General features: G+C 39.1%; 1 protein-coding gene across 3 annotated transcripts in view; it reads right to left on the bottom strand.

The window, feature by feature from the left end:
• Nucleotides 1-1,257: 1,257 nt before the first annotated feature.
• slc7a2 (solute carrier family 7 member 2) overlaps nucleotides 1,258-24,475 on the bottom strand; it is a 36,622-nt gene continuing 13,404 nt past the window's right edge. For 2 of the 3 annotated variants that reach the window (XM_007892800.1, XM_007892802.1), the window contains exons 2-12: nucleotides 22,655-23,045; nucleotides 21,566-21,721; nucleotides 19,551-19,716; nucleotides 17,608-17,744; nucleotides 17,200-17,422; nucleotides 11,499-11,638; nucleotides 7,003-7,105; nucleotides 5,563-5,777; nucleotides 4,267-4,433; nucleotides 2,049-2,157; nucleotides 1,258-1,781 (exon numbers count right to left, since the gene is read on the bottom strand). In XM_007892800.1, coding sequence (XP_007890991.1) covers nucleotides 1,609-1,781; nucleotides 2,049-2,157; nucleotides 4,267-4,433; nucleotides 5,563-5,777; nucleotides 7,003-7,105; nucleotides 11,499-11,638; nucleotides 17,200-17,422; nucleotides 17,608-17,744; nucleotides 19,551-19,716; nucleotides 21,566-21,721; nucleotides 22,655-23,045 — 1,980 coding nt within the window. In that variant the 3' untranslated portion in view covers nucleotides 1,258-1,608. Of the gene's footprint in view, nucleotides 1,782-2,048; nucleotides 2,158-4,266; nucleotides 4,434-5,562; nucleotides 5,778-7,002; nucleotides 7,106-10,326; nucleotides 10,464-11,498; nucleotides 11,639-17,199; nucleotides 17,423-17,607; nucleotides 17,745-19,550; nucleotides 19,717-21,565; nucleotides 21,722-22,654; nucleotides 23,046-24,475 lie in introns of all 3 variants that reach the window. The other variant, XM_007892801.2, reaches the window with a different exon arrangement.

Here is a 24,475-nt window from a genome sequence, read left to right as displayed (position 1 = left end):
CTTTCCTTACAGCTCTCTCCTCATATATAATATATATAATCCTTAATATCTTTACTGTTCAGGTACTTATCCAATTATCCAATTGCCTTTTGATAGATTATATTGATCCAGCCACAAATAACCATTTATGGTAATGTATTCCACAACCCATTAACCCTGATGTCCACATCTCCATGGCTAACAATGGTGAGGATGTAAATTTCTCCAGCACTGCCAATAGCAATGTGATCATCCAATTGGAGGTGGTACTCAAGGTGCCCATTTTCACTCATCTGGAAGTCTTGCTATAGAACTCAAACACCTTGCTCTGACAGCAAGTGCACACTCAATGGGCCAAATAGCCTCTTTATATACTGTACATTTCTTTGATTCTAACTGACATAACCACCAAACGCACTGGGACGATTCTCCGTGCAAGGGGTGCTCTATAAATGCAAGTTCTTGTTGTTGATCCAGTCAAAATTGAAAGAAGAGGTTAAAAAGACCAGATAACTTCCAAACCTAATTCATCGCATGAAGTTAAAATACAGCACTACCAAAAATAGTTCAGCAAGAAAAACTTGCCCTCCTAAGGATTTGTCAGCACCAAACCTTTACACAATGATAATCCTTGCATTTGATTCAGCGCCTTTCACACCAGCAGGATGTCTCTAAGTGTTTCACAGGATTTACTGTAAAGTGTAGCGACTGGATTTTGTAGGTGAACGCCTTCCTTATCGCTGATAAATAGTTTGCAAATTAAGACGAGTTTGTATACTAGATTTGTTTTCTGTATAGTTTTTGTACATGAATGGCTGTCATCCACTTTCAGAATATCTCCAAACTAATTGATCTGAATCCCTCAGATACACTAAAATTCCGTGCCTACAAGCCTGATGTTGCAGATTAATTAACACAAGTGTCAGCTTTAAACTTCCCAATCGTTCATTTTTTTTAACTCATCTTTTGTTTTGTATCCAACCTCTGTTGAAATCTTGCTCTTTTTCAGTGTAAATTTATTTTAATCATAACGGATGGGATAATGTTGCTCCATCTGTATATCATATTATAATTGAATGTAGTAGCACCAATTAAAACACACACAGCTTACAATTACACCAGTAACAGTAATTATAAAAGTCCTAGGTTTATCAATAAGCTTTGTCTAAAGGCTATAAAAAATAATTTGCATCATCTTTTGACTTGTATCAGGAATGCTCTTTCTCTGCTCCCGATATATGTTGCAAAGAAGAAAGTAACATATCGTTAGACTCTTGGTTCCTACTAAATGTCGTTTATCTTTCTTCTACAGCGGTCAGTCCTTTATTGTGGGGAAAAAAATACTTAACTTTTCACTCAGAGCATTTCTGATGGAGATTCAGATTAACGGCAGAGCCACTGAATGTAGCGGCCCTAGCAAATGTGACACAGAGTACAGCAGCTAATAGGCAGATATACTTCTAGGCAAACAATGAGCTCTTCCAAAAATATTAATTTGTAAGTAGAAAGCTGACGCTTACAGATATTTGACATAGTTCAGGTATAACAGTCAGCATAGTTATACTGCTCATTATAACACAGATGTGATATTGCTGAGTAACAGACTGGTGTCTGTGTCACCTTTCACAGCTAAAATTCGCTTGTCTTCTCGTTCAGAATGAACTGTTCAAGCTCGGTTGCATTGTCATCATTGTCCAGGCCTTCGTCGGGATCTTTATTCTCTATTTCACTGTTTATTGACTCATCATCACGGTGCCCTTCAACACTGTGTCTGATGCCATAACTAAAGTAGATGACAAACCCTGTAAACAAGAAAAAAAGGAGACAATTGAGCACTGCTGAGACTGTAGTTATTGTTCGGCTCTGCTATTCACATTACATTTTAATAATGCTCCAAGGTGCTACCCTGTATGAAGACTGCTAATACAAATACAAGTTTCTGCTGTAAAGGAAATTTATCCTAGTTGTACAATGTTATCAATTAAAATTTTGGAAGAGATTTCCACATTCTCATCGCGTTCTAAGTCACTGTATTTAAATAAAAAAATTTCACAGATTCAGATTCTTACCAACAGCCATCCATATAGCAAAGCGAATCCAAGTGTCCACACTCAACTGGATCATTAGGTAAATATTGACAAAAATGCTGACAATAGGCAAGAATGGTAAGAACGGCACCTAGAAAAAAATCAACAGCGTCAATACAATACAGTACAATTTATTTAAGTAGTGCCTTTCGCATCGGAAGGATGCTCACATCGCTTGAAATTTCTTTTTTTCTCCTTTCTTTCCTAAAATGCTTCCTTCCTATATTTAAGTAGACTCCCGTAGCGTAGTGGTTTGCACGCTCGCCTCGGAAGCTGGATGGGCTGAAGCCTTAGGTAAGTTTCCTTACTCCACACGCCTCTGCTTACTTAGCAATAAGTAAAAAAAAAGTTGTTAATCGATTGGCAGATCCCTTTTCGGGGGTAATAATCCCTCAAAAAAAATTTGGTCACTCAATCCATGACTGTTTGTGGGACACTGCTGTACACAATTGGCTGTCGCATTTTGCCCACTAAATAAACATTCAATCCACTTTACAGTATATTCTGTGAAACGCACTGAGACGTCTCAAGAACGTGATAAGGTGTAATATCAAATGCAAGGATTATTCTATAATTAAGTACAAGTGTTAACCAATTTTTAGCCCGTCTTAAAATCCTACAATTCGATATTTCATAAGTAATAATTCACAGAGACTGTGGGATTACTAAACCTCTGACACAGCTGTGTATGTTAGCAAAGCTAACTGAGGCAGAGTAAAAAAAGAGTTCCATTAGGTAATTACCCTAACTGGAAATAAGATTAGAATGGATTGAAATAAAATATGGAATGCTCTGTCCAAAAAGCTGCACTGACAGAATAGCAATATTTAAAAGCGAGAAAGACAAATTCTTGCTTTTCATAAAGTGCCTTGGGTAGTAGAGCTATAAAGTTATATGGCGAAAGGGAGGGGAATTGGGATTAAAAGATCTGCCCAAAATATACCAAACTGGTGTCATAAACTCAAAGAGCTGAATGGCCTCCTCCTATTCCTGCTTTCATATATTCCTAAAGTAATCAAATACTCCACAAGTCCACAGGGGAAGTGCAAGGGAATATTTTATATGGAGGGTACCAGGGCCAGTGTTGGATAGAGTGAAGATAGCACCTCATCACATTAAAAAGTGTGGCAACTGTTTTTGTAGGAACATGATAGTCATTCTCCCACAATTGAATGATCAATTAATTTGGAGGATTGCTGACAAGGATACTGAGAAAACTCCCTTCTCTTTTCAAATAGTGCCAGGGAATCTTTAACGCCCACCTGAACAGGCAATCGAGAACTTGGTTTTATGTCACCTCCAAAAAAGGCACACTCAGATGGTGCAGCACTTCCCCAATACTACTACACTGAGTTATCAGCATAGGTTATAATCTTAAATCCTGATGCAAAGCTTCTGAAAGCCTGGGGGACTTCATGGTATTTATTGAAATGTTAAATAATGTGTTTGCAACTGGATTTGTTTTGTTAATTGCAATGCCTGGTTTGTTACTCATGATTATGAGATGTTAAAAATTGTTTTCAAATGACTTTCAAAATTAAATGCTGGTTGCAATTGCAATTAGAATCACAATCACAAACATGCCTAGGGTTTTGCTTTTGGGGCTTTATGTGTCTGAGAAACAACCCAAAAGTCAGACAAAGTCAGTCTTTTCTAATGTTTGGGCTTTGAAAGTCGGCATTTTTTGTTCTGAAGTTCAAAAATGGGAACTCAAGAACCAGAAACCAGACTCAATGCTGCACAATTGCATGAATATTTTTCAAATTTTAATTTAAAATGTGAAATTTGGAAAATATTAGTAATGATCTTTGCATTTTTATAGTGCCTTATCACGTGGTTGAGACGTCTCAAAGGACATATTGTAAAGTGAATTGACTGTATATTTTGTGGGTAAAACACGGCAGACAATTCCGCACAGCAGTGTCCTACAATCAGCCGTGATTTCAGTGACCAAATTATTATTATTATTTATTTATTTTTTGAAGGGATTATTATTATCGCTGGGAAAGTGATCCGCCAATCTACTAATTAAATATTGCATTTTAGACTCCTCTAGCCCAGATTAGACAGCAGCAGCATAATGTGGCAAGCAATGAACATTTTCAGGAAACATCATACAATGCCTGTGATACACAATTTGTTTACCTGCTTGGGTCTCCCTTCCCTCCCCATTGTTGAATTCAACAACAGAACTGCTTACCATGAAGACCACTTTGTTCTGATTTTGAGGTTGCTTCCATATGATGAAGACCATCCCAGCAAATATCGCGAGGAGCACAACAAGAAGTGCTATGCTCCAGGTCACCATTGAAAGGAGTGCTTCAATGTGGTGCGTAATCAGCACACTCAACGCACAAACCAAAATACCTAAAGAAAAGAAAGTGAATTCAGTTATTCAGTGTAGATGTACAATCCACACTAACTAACTCTAATAATTTTCATTTCAATGTTGCTTCCTTTTAGAATAATTTTATCTGAAGCCTTTGAAGTTCCAGAGCCTCTCCTACCTCTCCGACCTACTATCCCCTTACTTACCTGCCTGTACCCTCCGTTTCTCTGGCTCCGGTCTGCTCCACATCCCCCGCCCAACCGCCCTACCATCGGTGGTCGGGCCTTCAGCCTCTCAGCCCCGAGGCTCTGGAACTCCATCCCCCAGTGCCTTCGCCGCTTCCTCCCTTTCCTCCTTCAAGGCCGGTCTCAAGACCTTTCTCTTTGACCGCGCCTTCAGCTCCCCTCTCGACTCTCTACCCCCTCCTCGCTCCCTCCCTTCCCTCCCCTCACCCTGACCATTTCCCCCCTGCTCGGGTCCTGACCCAACTGTACAGCACCTTGGGACGTCCTCCCGACATGAAAGGCGCTCTATAAATGGAATCCTGTTGTTGTTTGTCACCTTTACACTCCCTCTGTCACTGTTAGACTATTCCTGCTTCTGTCACAATTACTCTATCATCCTTGTGGGGGGGAGGGGTGGGGGGGAGTTGACTATCCTCCAGAGGGTGGGGGAGGTAAGCAGGGTCTCCTTGAAACTGAACTGCCTCCAAGGTGACACACTTGACAATTGACTATTAAAATCAAGTCAATCCTCTGTGGTGGTCTCGGTAGCCAAGTCCTGAGCCAAGCAGGTCCGCACTACTCTAGGACACTGCTGATGACAGACAAGCTCATTGGTAGTATTTGGGGAGGCAGACATGTCTGGGGGTAAGGATTCTTCCTAACCAGCTCCTTTTGTGGTTGAGTCATACCATTGAGCACAGCTGCAAAAATTGATGCACGTCATGATGGAGCACAGCAGGATAGTTACATCCATCAAAGAATTTTCTTTCCCAATTCAAAATGGATAAAGTTGAGGTCACTTTAACAAAGGCATGGCACTAAATTAATAGAACCATGAATACTCACCAGAAATATTCTCATTGTCCGCCTGACGTGAAAGGCAGGAGGACAATGATAATTACAAATGTAATTTTGTATTGTTGTATTGTTTACCTTCACGTACCTATAAGCCCCACACAGCCATGCACCACATTTGATGTCTGTTGTGTTGCAATCATAGAGGGGTTTATTATTGTTGAACAGCTGATGTCTTGATCTTTTAGGTCAGACACTCGGAGGTCTGATACACTCGTGTCCAATTCACCTTCTTCTTGAGTTGTGAGATTCTCTGTTTCTGGAGAGCAATTTTGTTTTTTGTAGTCTGCATCTGGCTGATACCTGGTTGTTTTTTAAATAAGTTCATGTTTAGAAATATAAACTTCTTAATAAAATCAATGTTATGTTCTTCTAATTTCACAAATATTCACTATGTATTTTATACTAACTCTTCTGGTAGTTTTAGAACTATCTTTGGTCAGGACACCAGGGTGAGCTAAGGGAGGTTAATAGTAATATTTTAACTTAAAGGAGGCATACTTCCCCCACCCTACAATAATAACTTTACAACCATCTTAGTGAGCAAAATAATAATGTTCATTTGGGTTCACAAGCTCATGGATACTAATTGATATTTCAAACTACTTGGATGAAGTGCTGGAGCGCTGGTGCCATAAGTGAAACCATACCTCAGCATGAGGAACTATCTTCAGAAGAGGGTAGAAAAGCCAAAACAACATTTCTTTAGGTGACAAATATTTGACTAGCTGTGTGGGTGGAGTAGAGGGCAGCGGTAGGGAAGTGCAGTGGTAACATAATAATCCTTGAAACTGACCTAATGTCGATGTCAAAATGTTTCAAAGTACTTTACAGTAATTGCTGTAAATTGTAGTGCCTGGAATTTGTAGGGAACTCAACAGACAATTTGAACACAGCAACTGTCCCACAAATAGCCAGGAAGTGAGTGATCAATAGGAGGATTGTTGGCAAGGATATTGGGCGAAACTTCCTTCTCTTTTCAAAATAGTATCATGGGTTCTTTAACGTTCATATGAACTGACAGGTGAAGACTTGGTTTAATGTCTCCTCCAGCTGTTGACACCTCCAGCAATATAGGGTGTCAGCTTGGGTTGTGAGCTCAAAGTCCTGTTGTGGGCTCACTGGTCATTAGGCAAGGAAGGAGGGCAGAGGAGGATACCATTAGGATCTAGATTTAGGTGTCCATCACCTGGGATTGAGAGCAGAGAGCTATTCTCTCTATCAATCACATTGGATCATCGTGTGGAGAGAGCTAACTGAACAAGTTGAATCAAAGAGATGTCATGAACAATCTCTGGTTATGATTTCTAAAAGACACATCAAGTCCCTGATTATCAATGCATTATCAAAAATATTGAAGTAAACTGAATTGAACCAACTGAAATGAATTGTTGATTTTCACTATTTCACAAGCTATGTGCATTGTCACTACACCCCCTCTTGAATGATAAGCTCTCTCTTGAATATCATTCAGTGAAACAGGACTGTTGTCTATTGAACATTAGATATGATGTATATCAGTTCCTACCTCAGGAGAAGAACGCAGGCTGCAACTAGAGAATATGCCAAAAGTGTTCCGATAGACATCATATCCACTAGGGCCTTCAGGTCAAACAGGAACGCCATGACAGCTGCCAAAATAGCACGAGGAATTGAACAGCAGTTTTAAGTCAAATTCTACCTGTTGGTTGGCTTACATGTCTGCCTTGCAGGCTATAGTTTATTGCTTGATTGAAAAAGTCTACTTCAGCATGTAATTGCATGCATCGGAGAATGCACAAGCCTGTGCCAATGAGTTAGTTCCATTTGTAATTTGCATTACCATATTTTTTCCCTTCTAAAGTCGTCAACTCTTTGTTGGAGATATAGTTCCACAAGAGCTGGCAGCCATTCAATATTATGCCCAAGAGACTATTCTTTATGTACAAGCTTAAAGAGCTATTGATGGTATCTAGTTGATCATAGAAGGGATCACAGCTGAGCCTGCTCCGATCCTTCTGTACTGTTGTTTCCACTGCATGCAGACTGGGGAAGCCTCAGTTAACAACAACAACAGCTTGGATTTATATAGCGCCCTCCACGCTGGACGGCATCTCAGAGCGCTAAAATGCAATTATATATAAATTATATACAAATTTGCTAATTGTATGCTACAGTGATTTGCAAAGTATGCCAACAGTTTGTCACCAAGTGCATTTAAAAAGTTTTGTAATAAATTATTTTGTGCTAAGTGTTATTATTGGTGCTAAAATTGATAGGGTGGGTAGAATGAAACAGCTCGCCAGTGCTTGCAGGTAACCAGCTCCCCATTCATTAACTAACAGATAACCAGTAACCTGGTAGAGTATCAAACATTAAAAGTTGAAACACAAATTCCGATCATGCTTAAATCTTCCAACACATCCTTATTCACAGTGAAACTCAAAACAGTGTTAGAGATTACAATTCTGTTCATTAATTACAGCCAGACAGAATTCCAAGACAATAATGTGCCATTGAAAATTACATTAAAATTGAATACATTCCTTCTGGGTTCTAAGTGACTTCTGTCACAGGAACAAGTTAAACTGATGAAGTGTCAAATGTAATTGGCCAATAGTGACTTATAATCTTGCATTTACAATACAATTTAATAAACAATGCATGTATTGGATATGATGTAATTACAATCTATATTTAAGTAAAACCTTTCATATTGGGAGGGTATCTCAAACCGGTTACACAGCTGATTAGGAACTCGAGCTGAGGGCAGGGGGTGGGGGTTGAAAGGTAGCCAAAAGCTAGTAGGGTAGGATTTAAAAATGGGGAAGGAGGAAGAGTGGCAAGGAGTGAGGCCGGAAACAAGCCAGAGGGGTTCTGGGTTGGAGTTCCAAAGAGTGGAGACAGAATGCCTGAAAGTTCGCCCATTGATAAGAGAGTAGATTGAGTGGGGTACAGCTGATTCATTTGCTGCTCTACATCAACACGAAGATTTAATGTCAGCAGTAAAGCGAACAACTGGACATGCTTATAAATCTTAGTCTATTGTGGAAGGCTATCAACGAAACCCAAAATAACCTAAATGCACCTGTTTTCTTGGCATCCTGAAGAAATGAGTGGATTTAAGTTCCTGCTGGTGGGCTTGGATGTACCTCAAGTGTTTTATCAGTTGCAGCATTTTAAAGCCAGGCAGTTGAACAGCGATTTATGCTGGTTCCATGGCTCCTCTCTGCTTCTGTGACTTACTCCTCAATGTCTTGGCTTGCTCTTGAGACACAGGCTAATCATTTCATACCTGCCTTCATACCTTTGGCAGAGACCCTGGGGACTTGGGGGATTGTTGGCCAGGTCACCAGGAGGAAGTCCCTTTTGTCTGGGCCATGAATCCTTGTTTAACAATTTTCATAAAAGATATAACACCAAACAAACTCCCATGAAAGCTATGGTGACCCACAATGTCTGAACTATCTGTAAAAATCTGAAAAAAATATCCCCCAAATTCCTATAGGATTTGATGTTTGCAAGGAGTAGCTATTGAGGCTGAGGCAACAATAACATTTGAAAAGGGACTGGATCGATGTCTAAAGAGCACAAAATGGAAAGAGCAGGGATCTGGGATTATATATGACATATCCAGGTGAACCTCACGATCAAATGGGTCCATTGGCTCAGAGGCCAAGTTATAAGCAAAACATGAATAAATGGCCGACATCATTTGCGAAATAATGTTAGTGGTGCTTTCTGCGCCTGGCACAGATGTGGTAAGAAGTGGGACTGGTGGTACGTGCAATGAGCAGGAAGTGACGTCAATGGCAATCTGACAAGCCATTTTACAGCAGGAAGCTGAATATTATGATTTGCCCTGTATTCTGAATCCAGCAGATTTTGGGACACTAAGAATTCATGGTATTTAGGATTCAATATAACACACTCAGGAAGGTATTAATCATTCTTACAACTTGGAATTTAGACTCACGCTTTAGAGCAGTTGGTATATCGTGAATGGAGCAAATGCAATTCGGCGTTACTTTTATTTTACTGAATACAGAACAATTTTCACGTGAAAGAGATATCTTAATGGCTGGAACTTTGCTTAACAAACTCACTACCTAGTCTGCCTCTCGGTAGAAGTGTGGGTTTCTCTGCACTTTCCAGGCTTCTATTGGGTTCCCCTCCCCCCCCAGAGAGGGTTAAGAAACTCTGTAATCTGTCTCAGGCCAATACGGTTTAAATATAAAGTGGAACTTCAAATTCTTGGAATTAGCACTTACCAGAAGTAATAACAATTGTCAAAATTTACAGAGATTAGTGGAAACACAAATAAGTGATTTGTAAAATACTTTTATATTGATACAAGTTCATTCTGAGATGGACACAACTAAGTCACTCTGAAGAAATATTACTTGACATTATCTGTCTGAGTGGACTTGAAATATCTGGTCTGGTGGTTTTATAAAGGTCACATTTTAATCTCATTATCACTGTTTAAATAATCACATGAACAACTGCCTTTGTAGGTAGATATGCTTGGCTTCTTTTCTTTTTAAAAAAAACTTTTTTTCCCAAAAGGCAATTTTTTTTCAGCAGTCATTTTCATTTCATAAAATGAAGTGGATTCACTCAGTCTTTTAAACAGACGCCAGAAAATGATTTAATCCATTTATCGTAAAATGTAAAGCGGATTAAAATATCTGCTTCCATAAATTTCACTTATTAGACCCGGCATATCTACTAGTAGCACAGTCCTCACCACCTGATTAATGAAGGCACCAAGAGTCTGCATGCTTCATGGGAAAGTGCAGCAAGCCCCAGACATGCTCAAATCAAAGCATGAGATCTCTTCAGGGTGAAAAGACAAGTGACATCAGCTTACCAGAGATGACCCCTGATGCCATTGTTGCAGCAATTGGCGTCTGCCTCTTACTCACTTTTGCCAGAAACCTGAACAGTAAACCATCTCGTGCCATAGCAAATATAACTCTGGGTAAAGGGAACATGGACCCCAACAGGCTAAAAAAAGGAAGTCACAGTTCAAATNAAAAAATATACACACAACACATTCTAGTGCTACTTGTTCTAAATGGATACACATTTAGCAAATATAGAATGTCAAAGCCAGCAGTCAGGCCCTCAATCTCTAGCTTTGATTACATTAGCTTTTGCTCACAGAGGTGAGTGATGGTGGTGCCAGATAACAGGACACTGCATTCTGGGTGTCATAATGTAGCACTTCGAGGTCAGGTATAATGTGATTAGACGCAGAGTGAAGGCTCCTTTTACTCTGCTCCCAAAACGTACTTTGTTGTGAACCATTAAGCTATTTTAATGAAAATCATTAAGTGGAAAACATAAAGATTTGTATTTCTTTGTAATGGGCGGATTAACTTTACTGTGGATGGGCTGTCTCTCTGCATTAAGCTTAAAACTTCAGAAAGAGCTGGTTATGGACATAATTCTGAGGCATAACTTTATCATGGCAAGAGGCAATTTTCCATGCACAGAGCTCCAGCTCATCAACCATCAGCACTGAAACTTTTAAATGAGCAGTGACTTGCAGTTAAATTTCGATGAGAGAAAAATGTACAAAGATTTTTTAAAAAAAGCCAAAAGGATATCAGATGCTCGCTAACTTAGGTGATTTCAGAATGTATTGCATCCCCTACCACTATCCTTCAGATATGCCTTTTCAACAGGGTAGGTTACAAGAGGGCAGAAACATGAACTGCTATCTACTGAAACAAAAATGACAACCCTAGAGAAAGAATGCTGCTCTGCTAAGCTGTAACCAACTATTCTCCGACCAGCAATGTCAATTCAAAAATTAAGCACCTTTATGTTATTTTAGTTTGATACATTTGAAAAATACACTGAAAACGGTGTAATGCCAATACAAATTACGAATCAATTTTTAAAAATTAGACATAAATTGAATGCACTGACTTATCTGTCATTTTCATTCAACATTTGCTCATATATATATACATAAAAAAATATATACCGCACAATTCCTCAATTTCCTTCTTCCTCCGCTCAACAAAATCTCACCTGCAACCATACCCGATGACATTGTAGCCACAACTGGAGTCTTCGTCTTAGGGTTGATGACGGCTAAACCTTTGAAAAGCAACCCATCTTCTGCCATAGCATAGATTACGCGAGGCATTGGGAAAATGGAACCAAGCAGACTGAATGAAGAGGAGAGACATGCACACGTTGCGAATCAGAGACACAGCAATGGATGCAGTAAATTAATGAAAATGAAACACTGCGCTGCAGACTCCACATAAATTCCCATATTTCTCCTTGTCCTGTAGGAAAAGTTGCTGTTGTAATTCAATTCGTTCCACTTTTCTCTTCTGTCCTCCTCCAAAAATTCAAAATAATATCAAAAATGTTACAGTACAGAAACAGACCATTCAACCCACCTTGTCTGGGTCGGTCTTACACCCACTTAGGAAAAGTAAAATCGTTCCTTAAATGATACATTATTATCTACAGCCCCATGTGCTTCATATAAGACAATAATTGATAACCCACCCCACCCCTCCAATTTTTGTACACCAAATTTGCTGCTGCTCCTGTATAAACTGAGAAAAGAGTTGTTTGAGAGGTCGCTTTGCCAAATCTCCATTCTAACGACAAACATGGCCTGACCTCTATGTGACGCCTCCCTCTCCTGTTCTGACCTTTCCAGTCTTGGCCTTCTACACTGCTTCAGTGGCATGCTTTCTTGGGTATTCCTCAGCTGGAAGAGCTTCATAGTAACTCCTTCAAACTGAGTTAGACAGTGGTGGTAGGCCTGCAAGGTGGGCAAGCTGGTCTATAAAGAGGGCTGGAAGATATTCTCTAGATATAGAGTTTGTCCTGGGATCACTGTTATCTTTTGTGCTAGTGTGGTCTAAGGTAATTCTCCTTTGAGCTTTGCACAGAAGACCACACTAGTACAAGAGATAACAGCGATCCCAGGGCAATTCTATATCTGATACTTGCTTCCTAAACTTCCCCTCCTCTATCCCTCCCCCCACCTCCTGTGTCACATCAATAGTCATACAGTCATTAGACAGATTAATGAGACGAGACTAATGGGAAATTTCCACAATTTGTTCACCCATCAAGGATGACAGAATTTAGTCGTCTACATGCACATGCACTGGACAAGCAATGAGGAAGTGAATGTCGAGTCTTGCAATAAAATCACACAAAATATGACTTGAAGTTGAAGCTCCACAATCATCATTTAGAAGTAGAATCAGAAATATGCATTGATATTTTGGCGAACCCAGAAATTCTGGAAACCAATTTTCTTCTCTGGGTTAATAAATTATATAAATTTGACATTTCCATGATAAAATCACATAAATATTACTCTTGTTGGGTTTTCCCAATGCTGTAATATACATTCCATTGATACAATATTTTGTTTCAATGATGAATGTGTTGTCACATTCATCATTGAAACATTCATCATTAAAATGTGAATGATTAAAATCCAGTTTTTACTTTAAAGCAACTTGTCGAAACCTGTGCAACTCAGATTCAGTATGATGCTTTAAAGTAAAAACTGGATTTTAATCATTTACATTTTAATTGTTTTGCTTTCTGCACAACTAATACATCAATAAAATGTTCTCTTCTCTGGCAATTGTCTCCCTTCCCGATCTCCACTTCTGAAGGTGTTTAAGATGCCTTTCTCCCACTTTCTATTGAAATACAGTTCCACATACGACCTTTATCTTCTGGTACATCAGAAACATAGAAGGTCATTCAGTGTACCAACTCCACTCCTTCTACTGTCCACACATGATTGCCCTAAAATAGACTGTCACCCTTCATTTTATCTCCAACTGAATTACCTGTTACTAAGCGGGGCTTAATGAAATTCAACCATCAAAACCTTTCAACTGCCTCCCACTAGCTTTAACACCATAGACTACCATGTCCACTGATTATGTAGATCTGTGTGTCTATTAATACCCTAAATGCTTGTATGTTTTCCTGCACACCATCAGACTCAGTAACTTTGCTAATCAGGTCACCAGTACTCACTGTTTAAACAAAATATGGTTAAAGATGTAGATATAATAGTTAAAACCATAAATCTAGGCTCGTTATAATTTTTTGCAACTGATTTTGAAAACATCAACACTTATATAGCGCTCTCCATGCATGGTAGCATCTCAGAGCAAAATGTTGCTCATTCAATTAAATCTTTAAAGTTCTGCACTACTTCTGCAGACCACACAAAGAGAAACTGAGTTTAATGTCTAATCACTCAGAGAATATGATCAATGTTTAAATAAAAAAAAGAGAAGCACTTTTTGCTAGTAATTACTTGAGCTGCATTTTGTGTGGTTCAAAGCTCTTCTTCAATGCAATTTCAAAGCTGTTGAGCACACATTGTATTGATCACTGGTTTTAAACGAAGCATCGTCTCATTTGTAAAGGGGTAAGATCAAGGGGGAGAAATTCCACTTGGGTCTAGATTTACTTTGCTTATATAATAATAATAATCCTTGCATTTGAAATAGCGTCTTATCACGTCTTTGAGACGTCTCAAAGCACTTCACAGAATATACTGTAAAGTGAATTGACTGTGTGTCTTGTGGGTGAAACGCAGCAGCCAATTGCATACAGCAGTGTCCCCAAACAATCGTGATTGAAGTGACCAATATTTTTTTGAAGGAATTATTACCCCTGGAAAAGCAATCCGTCAATCGACTAAAAAACGGGTCCTACTTACTGCTAGGTAAGCAGAAGCGTATGGAGGAAGGAAACTTGCCCAACATTTCGCCCTGCTGGGAATTGAACCCAGGTCCCTCACTTATGAGGCGAGTGCTCTAATTTTATGTAGCATTTTAGAGTCCAGAATTTGGAAAATTGGTGAAGTCAGTCTTAATGTTGCGGTATATTTCTTGTAGTTCTTAAAACAAATATACAGAAAATTGGCTTCAAATTTAAGAGCATATTTAAGAATTTGCCAATCATGTATGCTCTAAAATGCTGAATACTCAATAAATTGAGCAAAAATCCAAGCCCAGGTTGAATTTGTCTCTGAAAGTTTTTTCATGCACAGAGTAGCACCAATAATTACAAGACAAAGAGGTCTTTGGATATTAAGCAAAGCTAGCATCCCAACTGATTCTGAAATATTAGTCTGATAAGCAAATGTGAGAAAATATCACAAGGCATTAAATTACTGAATCACTGCAGTGCAAAACCAGCAACTGGGGAGAAATAAATTGAGGTGATTCTTGTCCCTTACCAGTTTAGAGCAAAAGAACAATTCTTTACAAGAAAATGGATGACAAACTGTAATAATGACACAACTGTAACATAATAACAGTAATGTAACTGTAAAATAATATAAAATATGGATAATAAAATTTTTATTACATTTCAATGTCTAGGTTGCAAGATTTGCTTCCACACTTCAACAGAGCCCTTCTCGTCTTTCAGAGAGGCGAGAATCAACTCTTGCCTTGAGAAGGTTTGTTATTTTGTCATCAGTACATGTTTTGCACATTCAAACTATTTTGCAAGCGTTAGTTACTTTGCAATGTGTAGATCATCATCTAAAATGTATTAAATGAACTGAACTCGATTTACAAAAAGTAAAATATTTGCTTTAAATTATTGTGTTCCTTCTGTGTGATACGTAGGGACTGTGTATTACTGATGCTGTTGGGCTAATTGATGATGATATGCAAGGCTGCTTCTCATCGGAGATATGGAATATCATGCACAAAAATGTCATTCCAGTAGAATAAGGGCTGGGCCTGGTGCAGTTTACAAACAAACTATCTTCATGGCTGGTGTCTCTTTGAATCATTATAAAGGCTTTTCTTTGAATTATATGCATGCAGGCTCATTCTTGACCATCAATAGACATCTAGTGGAATGCGTTACACCAGATATTTTGTGTACAACCGCAGGTCAATGATAGTAACACCCAATGTTTTCCTCTTAATCCTCTATTGGCCAATAACTATCATTGTTAAAATGCACAAGGTAACAATCCATCTTGCTCTACTGCAGTAGATGTGAAAATTGAGCTCAGCATTAGCAATGCAAAGTGTTGCTGATCTTATAACTTGAAGGTTTCAATATACACAAAAATCTCTTATTGGGTAAATATCATTTTCCCACTTCCAACGAGTCTCCAAATAAAACGCAGTATTTGACGTACTTCAATGTTATTACAAGGACATTCTTATTCAACAAATAAAATATAGATATATAATGCTGACAATGTATAGCAAAAGCTAAACCTATAATGCAGAATGGGCTTAACACACATTTCTCATAAATACTTCACTGTATTGTGTATAGCAAACAAAATCAAAACATTGTTACCTATATCGTTTGCATATTCATTATAACAGAGGTTATACTATTTCATGAGCAAAAACTACAGACAATGAATGAGAGAAGGAAATCTAGTTAACAATATTTTTGAGGCTCAGTACTATTTATTTGGAATAAAAAGTGCATCTGACAGGGTCCCATGATGGCTAAATGGGTCAGTCTACCATATGGTGCCACATAATCTAGAAAAACTCCAAATTCAATCCCTATCTTCTGCAGAGGTAAGTGATTTCAAGCAGAAGCAGAGGTGTGTTGCAATTGTCTCAGTGTTTGCAGGACAATGATGGAAAGGGAAAATGAAAGTCTTAAAATTAAGGCTCACATTCCAAATCCTAAATTATGCAAATGAAAACAGATAATACTACTCCTAATAATAATCTTCACATTTGGTATGTGAATCGCCTTTCATTTTGGGAGGACGTGGCAAAGTGCTTCACAGGATATACTGTAAAGCATAGTGACTGTGTGTTTTGTGGGGACATGTAGCAGTCAATTTGCTCACAGCAATGTTCCACAAACAGTCATCGGGTAAGTGATAAATTTTATTGGAGATTATTGACCAGCACAGAGGAAGAAACTCTCATTGCTTTTTGAATAATGCCATGGAACCTTTAACATTCACCTGAACAGACAGACAGTTTAATGTCTCATTCAAATGATGGCACCTCCAACAATGCGACAGACCCACAGCACTTCATTGGATTATCAGTCCAGACTATATGAATTCAAAATCTTGATGTGGGGCTTGAACCATAGATTTCTGACTCAGAGGAGAGAGTGCTACCAACTGAGGCAGATTAACACACACCCGGGAGCATAGCCTGAGATTGAACTGGGAATCTTGCTTATCTTCATGCTGGGCAGTAGATTTATCAATAGAGATAGAAAGGCAGAAACTATTTGCTCAATGCTGATGCTCATAATAAAAATCTCAACCATGTCTCTCGATACCAACAATCCAGCTTTTCTCATGTAATGTCATTGGGATCCTGGGACTTCATATTATTTTAGATGGGCAGAGAGAGATTTCTGAATTTAATCCATGGGAAGTTTTATCTGTTATTATATGATTCCCCTAGGAGATTCAGTAAGTTAAATATGGGAATGCAATTTCACATGGTTGTGTGGAAGGAGCAGACTCCAAGGTCCGAAATGGCCAGACTTACAGTAAACTTTTTTTTAACGAATTCTTCAGCCACTTTGATATCCTGTAAATAGATATGTTATACAGTACCAGCTGCTTACATTAGTTTTTCAAGAATGTAGTGTGGGGACCAGATGTATGGAGGAGAGAACTAAATTTAAGCTACTGTTATATTAAAACTCAGCAAAACATGCTTTACAAAAGGTCATTTTAAAAGAAGACTAAATCATTTCATACCTTGTTGATAGAGCACAGAGAGATCCCACAGCCACTGCATACTTAGCAGGACCCCAGCCCACATATACAAAGGCAACAGGGAGAGGGCTTCTTTCATCCAGGAGATAGTAAGGCATCATGAGGGTCAGGGCTGCCGAGACTCCAAAGTAAGCCACAAAGCAAACCAAAAGGGAAGTCACGATTCCTATTGGAATAGCCTTTTGAGGATTTTGCACTTCTTCGCCTAGAAGAGAAGTAAAACGGTATGAGTGCTTGCTTATGAAGACTTTGCATGTTATGAGGCTATTTTAATTGGGTAAATTTGGAAATAGTGTGAATGATTGAATAGGAAAATATTGACAGACCAGAGAAGTGGTAGGACAAGTAACAGATACAATTAATCAATGTCTACACTTTTCTAGTTCTCACCTGTAGTAGCAATACAATCAAACCCAACAAAGGCATAGAAGCAGGTTGCAGCACCAGCTAACATTCCAGATAGCCCATACGGTGTAAAACCACCTACACCGTAAGCACTAGTAACATTTACTGAAGACGACAGGTTCCTACAAAATAGAAGGGAAAAAAGTACATTATATTTATAGAACATACAAGAGTTCACGTGATCTCTGGAGCAGGAAGTAAACATAGTTTTATGGTATTTAGGTAATTTTAGTTGCCAACCAAGGATAAGGCATAAAAAGAATTTTAATTATTTCAATAATTTGAGAGCATAACAGCTCACCTTCCCTCTACCCCTCTTTATGACCATTACCACATCACCTGGGTCCCAAACACACCTTTTTTTCTCTCTGGTCTGCCTTTTTTGTTGCAATTCCCCAATTTGTTTGTATCATTAACACCGCTTCAACCCATCATCCCCTGTCCTCTAACCAATTTTCTACTTTGTCTTTCTTGCCCTACCTCTCACCTCTCTGTTAGCTCTTAAAAGCCTCTCCCTTCCAACTTGTCCTAGTTCTGACGAAGGGTCGTGGACCCGAAACATTGACTCACTTTCCTTTCTCCATAGATGCTGCCTGACCTGCTGAGTGTTCCCAGCGACTTCTGTTTTAGTAAACAATTTTAATGAATGGATTATCAAAATATGGTGTAGCATTAAGTAATCTACATTATATTTGGCTGATTTTATTTTTTAAAAGAATAACCATTAGGTAATTTTCTACTGTTTGTTAATGAATATTGCAAGCTCACATCAATCAGGTTAGGCAAATGTCACACAGCAGATGTTTTGGTGAAAATTTCTACTTCTGTTGTCCATATCTCCACATATCATACTATTACATCTATTTCCAATGTGTTTGATTTCAGGTGTTGAATATGTTTCAGCATCATTTGAGCTGCACTGAGTGCTTTATAGAAAGCAGTTCTAAACTCTCCTGCTATGGCACACACGGCCATAAACAATTATAGCACAATCAAAGATCTTTCAGTTCACTGTGTCTGTGCTGGCTCCTTGAAAGAGCAATCGATTCAGCCTTATTTACCTTCCTTTTGTCATACCTCTGCAGATTGTTCCTTTTTAGATATTTATCTAGAGGTGAAGTTAAAATAGACCCTGTCTCAACCATCACTCCCAGAAGGGCATTCCGCCATCTTAATAACTTTACTAAAAAAAATCCCTCTATTCTCCCACTTTGCTCCTTGTTAGCTTAAATTGATGCCCCCAGTCATTGACTCACCAAATTGTGAAATAATTTCTCTCTACCGACTCTAACAAAAACCCATCATAGTTTTAAAGGCTTGTATCAGGTTTCCTCTCAATCTTCTCTGTTCCAAAGAAAATAGGCCCAGTACCTCCAATTTCTGCTAATAGGTCAAACCACTCATCTCTGGTATCATCCCAGCAAATGACTTCTGCACCATCTCTAGGGCTCTGATGATCTTCCTAAATTGGGGTGACCAAAACTGGACACAATATTCTAAGTTTGATCTAGCATGATTCTTACACGTTATGCATTACCTATTTGGTTTTATATTCTGTGCACCTATTTATAAAATCTAGCATCACATTAGCTTTCTTCACAGCTTTACACATTCAGTTTCAGTCAGATAAAACTTCTTGATGGACATTTTATACCTCATTCATTACAATGGCATTAAACACTCAACAAAATAAAACAGTTTTGCCTATGAATAAATATGTGTTTCACCACATTGAACCATATCGATCTTGGATTCCTAGTAGTCATTGACCTTTAAATTACATAAGTAAAGCCTGAAAAGTAAGGGACAAATTGATATAAATGGTCAATGACGAACTACTTTGCGATTGCAAGCCAGAAATCAGGACAATTTTGTTTAATTCTATTCACTGCTTTTTCTTGCAGAGCAGCTGTTTTTGTACAACTTACTTTGTGATAACTGTGACGTTTATGAGTGACTCCTCGCTGATCTTCCAGTTCTTTGAATCTCCTTTCACAAAGCCCGCAATAATAACAAATACAAGAACGAGGATGTTGATAGCAGTGAATATTTTATTGACCCAAGCAGATTCTTTCACACCAAAAGACAAAAGACCTAAAAACACACACAAATTGTTGAAGGCAACAATGTTGAAATTTGCGTTTTGACAACTAAAAAGACTTGATCAACAGAAACAATACAGTAAATGCAAATTACATTATACCCACGCTATTCTCCTAGGGAGAGAGATAAGCAAGGTCTACTTGGAGCTGAACTGCTTTCAAGTTGACATGTTTAGCAACAAAATGTTGAATCGAGCCAAACCTCTGTACGGGCTCGGTAGTCTAGTTCCTGTGGCAGGAAGGTCCACGTGATTACAGGGCAATACTGATGTCAGACTATCATCAAAACTTGGAATGGAAGACCAGTCACTGAGGCCAGGGACTCTTCCCATTCAGCTCCTGTTAACCCTGAAAGCCAAAGCCCTAAAGGGTAGGGGTGTCCTAGCTGAACAAGCAGTTAAAAATCACGCCAGGCAATCCTCTCAATAGTAAGCTATATGGTTTTAGCAGGTTAGACTCAAAAGTACCCCAATGCACAATCTGGAATCCCCAAATCTTGGCTCTTGCCAACCTGTGTCTAATAGTTTCCAGTATTAGATAAGCAGGATGCGTTCCTACAGGGAGAGGGTGCGAATTCCATTCCAATAAACATCTCTGGAATTTCCTTGTGTAGATGGGATGCATGGAAATCTCAGTTTGGTTTGCATACTCTTAAGCATGGTGATGGTTTTTCACCTGTGTCCGACATCCAGCTGACCAAAACAAATCTCACACAAATTAAGCCATTCATTTAAATCTCAATTCACTGACATTTAAAAATATTTATATTTAACATCTCATTTATCGGTCCTATTTATACAGATGTGAATGCACTAATAAATAATCCTTCATTTAATATAGCATCTTTCACGTCAGGAGGACTTGTCAAAGCACTTCATTGGATTTTCCGTGAATTGTTGTGACTGATTGGGTTCTTGCTCTTACGTGCCATAGAGTGACTGTGTATTTATAGGCAAACACTTACAATTCGCAAAACTGTTATAACCATCTGCAATATCAGTTTATACTAAAAGGTAAGGTGCACACCAATTTCAGAGCAGACAGACTAGACATATTCGCCTCAGCTAGCATTTGAAACTTTGCAAAGCTCACTGCACACATACCAGGCAAGTGAAGCTGAACAAGAAACATTCAGAAGTGAGGCACTAATTGGACACATATCTGGAAAACATCTGTTTCTATAGCTGTGAGATTAGAGTGATTTTCATTTTTATTCAATGAACTGATCTTTTAAAATATAAATGGTTATTTGATGGTTCCGTGGGTTTAATCCAGCTGAACCATGCAAGCTGATTGACTTCAGTGCCTGGTTTGGAAGAGGTGGTGGACGGGGAGACGATAGAGAAAAACAGACTTGGTTCCTGGTCTTAATTGCAATCGAGTAACCTGTGCAAGCAATATGAGATGCAAGTGGCTGAACGTCAGGCAAGGACACATTTAGGCTTGGTTCCAATGCCTCCTAAATGATCTAACTATATTCCAAATCAACCTTCACACATAAATAACGGCTAGTTGAGAAGGTTTTAGAATGTGCCTATTCACCTATAACAGGGTAGGATGCCCAGTTGAAGGGAAAAATAGGATATGATAAAGACATAATATCCTGTTTGGCAAGTTTCTGTATGAAATGTCTTTTACAACAACAAATAAAGAAGCATAGACTGTTATTTTTAAATTTAATCCCAAAATTTCAGTTTCAATAAGACTTCTATGACAGTTTTGTAACCATCAACAACCTTATCTTGTAACTGAGAAGCAAGACATTTCTCTCACTCCACAAGGGTAATCCCTTTTCAATCTTAGATCCACGTTTCTTAAATCACGGTTTACTCTTGTCTTACCTGCCAGTAATAATATAAGACAGACTGCAAAGAAGTCCGGGTATTCTGCTAATCCTGGTGAGTTCATCTTGAGATACTTGCTGAAGAAGACTCCTATCTGTTTGCCAAGAAGTTCATCAAAGGTGCCGCTCCATGCTCTGGCAACACTTGAAGTACCTTTGTACAAAAATGAGTTAAAGAGCAAAATTGCAATGCAAGAGAGTGAGAAATGTGTGCACAGGTAGTCACATGATATTCAGAGACAATCACAATAATTTAAATCATGGTTTCTTTCCTAGACATTCTTACATATTTAATATCATATATTTCATGAATAACACTTATTAAGTAAATATCAAAAGGCTTGCCAGTTAGATTTCCAATCTACTTTCCCTCCCAGAGTCACTCCTCCCTGCCCATTCATAGAATCACAGAATCTTACACCCAGGAAGGAGGCCATTCAGCCCTGTGCCTGTGATGGCTCTTTGAAAGAGCTACCAATTAGTCCCACTCCCCTGCTCTTTCCCCATATCCTTGCATTTTCTTTTTAATTGTATACTCTTTTGAAAATTCTTATTGAATCTGCTTCCACCACCCCTTCAGGCAGTGCATTCCAGATCATAACAACTCGCTGCGTAAATTTGTTTTTCCTTGTCTCCCCTCTGGTTCTTTTTCCAATTACCTTGAATCTGTGACCTCTGGCTAATGACCCACCCACCAGTGGAAACAGTTTCTTCTTATTTACTCTATCAAATTTTGAATATCACTATTAAATCTCCCCATTCACATCTATATCAGCTGATACTGGTCACCTTATTCACCAGCATCCCAAAGAACAACTCACAGAACAAACTCAAAGGTAACAGTAAGGATATTAGCAACTTCCTTTATATAATTAAATATGTGTGCTCTTTTTAGAAGAATACACTTAAGTTTTAAAAGGCCTGCAAAGTATTTTACAAACAAAAACAAGCTCCTTTTATGAACTTAAAATACTTTTATCACATTCTTTTAAAATATTTTCAACTACCATTATTGCTGTACATTTTGCAAACTTTAAAGCAAACGCAGCGAAAGCGCGATGAAGTTCTTTATCTAAATATCACTTACCAATGACGTAAGAAAGTATTAAGTTCCAGCCTGTAATGAACGCCCAGAATTCACCAACGGTCACATAACTGTACAGGTAGGCGGAACCAGTCTTCGGGACACGAGCGCCAAATTCAGCATAGCACAGACCTGCCATCACAGAGGCCAGGGCTGCTATCAGGAAGGAGATGATGATGCTGGGTCCAGAATCTGCTTTCGCGACTTCACCAGCCAGGACATACACCCCAGCCCCGAGAGTGCTTCCTATGCCCAATGCCATCAGGTCTACTGTGGTCAGGCAACGGCATAGCTTTGATTCATTGCTGCTGTCGTTGCTTATGATTTTTCTCCGAAACAGACAACGGGCGAAGGATAGCACTGGGCCACAACGAATCATTTTTGATGAAGATTGCTGAAGGAACAAGGGGAAATATTTAAGTGGAATAAACTAGAAGTAGTCCGTCTCTCCCGCCACCCACCCATATCTTTAATTTAATATTTCTTGTCAATCCTGAGAATTTTTTTTGAACATCTGAAGGAGAACATTTCTTTTACAAATTAACAGTTCCCTTTATCTTGTCATCATATACAGCACATATTAATATACATGTCAGGAGAATCAACAACTACACTTTACCTATTCATTTTAGAGATAGCACTTTGTACAATGCCGAGCTCTTTCCCACAGCTCCTGCAGGTTCTCAAACGCAGGTTGTTAATGGGTTTGTACATTTACGGAGCAGTACATTTTTGGAAGAAAGGAAATATGTGCTAAATGGTAAACTTCTTAACAATGGTGATGAACAGAAGATTCTAATGGTGCAGACACATAGATCTTTAAAGGTAAGAGTACAGGCAGGAAAGGCTACAAAAATGGGATATGTACGGGTCCGCTCAGCTCACTTGTTAGCACACTCCCCTCTGTGCCACACTTTGTAAGTTTTAGGATAAAAATAATATTGCCAATACATTAATGTGAACTGTTACAAGCTTTTTTGGGGGTCTGACAGATATGGAAATCCATCACTATGCTTAAGAGTATCCAGACCAAAGTTCTATGCATCCTACCTATCAAAAAAATTCCAAAGTTATCTATTGAACAAAATGTTCCCGCTCTCCCTGGAGGCTCTGGAACTCTATCCCCCAGTTCCTTCGCCGCCTCCTCCCTTTCCTCCTTCAAGGCCGGTCTCAAGACCTTTCTCTTTGACTGTGCCTTCAACTCCCCTCTCGACTCTCTACCCCCTCCTCGCTCCCTCCCTTCCCTCCCCTCACCTTGACCATTTCCCCCCTGCTCGGGTCCTGACCCAACTGTACAGCGCCTTGGGACGTCCTCCCGACGTGAAAGGCGCTCAATAAATGGAATCTTGTTGTTGTTGTTGAGGGGCACATCCTATTTACCTAATTCCAGAGAGCATTAGGTGCAGATTGACAAGAGCCAAGGCTTCAGGCGCCCAAAGTGTGCGTTGAGGTACTACTGGAGCCTAACTAGCTAAACTGCATAGCCTGTCATTGAGGGCACTGCCTGGCAAACTTTTCTACTACTTGTCCTGCTAGGACTACCCTACCCATTAGGGCTGTGGCTTACAGGGTTAACAGGAGCTGAATGGGAAGAATTCCTCCCCCCACCCCCGAGACCGGTCTGCCCTTCCAGGTCCTGCCGCTGTGCTGTCATCAACAGTGTTTTGGAGTACAGTGGACCCAGGTGCCAATTAATAATAATCCTTGCAATTCACCTCCAAACAGACCCTGCTTACCTACCTCCCACCCGCGTGCCCCAGGAGGATGTAAGCTCATAAGAGGCTCGCTAACAATTATGCACACAATGTTCTCAAAGTCAGCAAG

Source organism: Callorhinchus milii, unplaced genomic scaffold (genome assembly GCF_018977255.1).
Source record: "Callorhinchus milii isolate IMCB2004 unplaced genomic scaffold, IMCB_Cmil_1.0 Scaffold1, whole genome shotgun sequence".
Taxonomy (NCBI): domain Eukaryota; kingdom Metazoa; phylum Chordata; class Chondrichthyes; order Chimaeriformes; family Callorhinchidae; genus Callorhinchus; species Callorhinchus milii.
The sequence above is the reverse complement of the archived record's forward strand: the minus strand, read 5'-3'. Positions and strand labels throughout refer to the sequence as shown.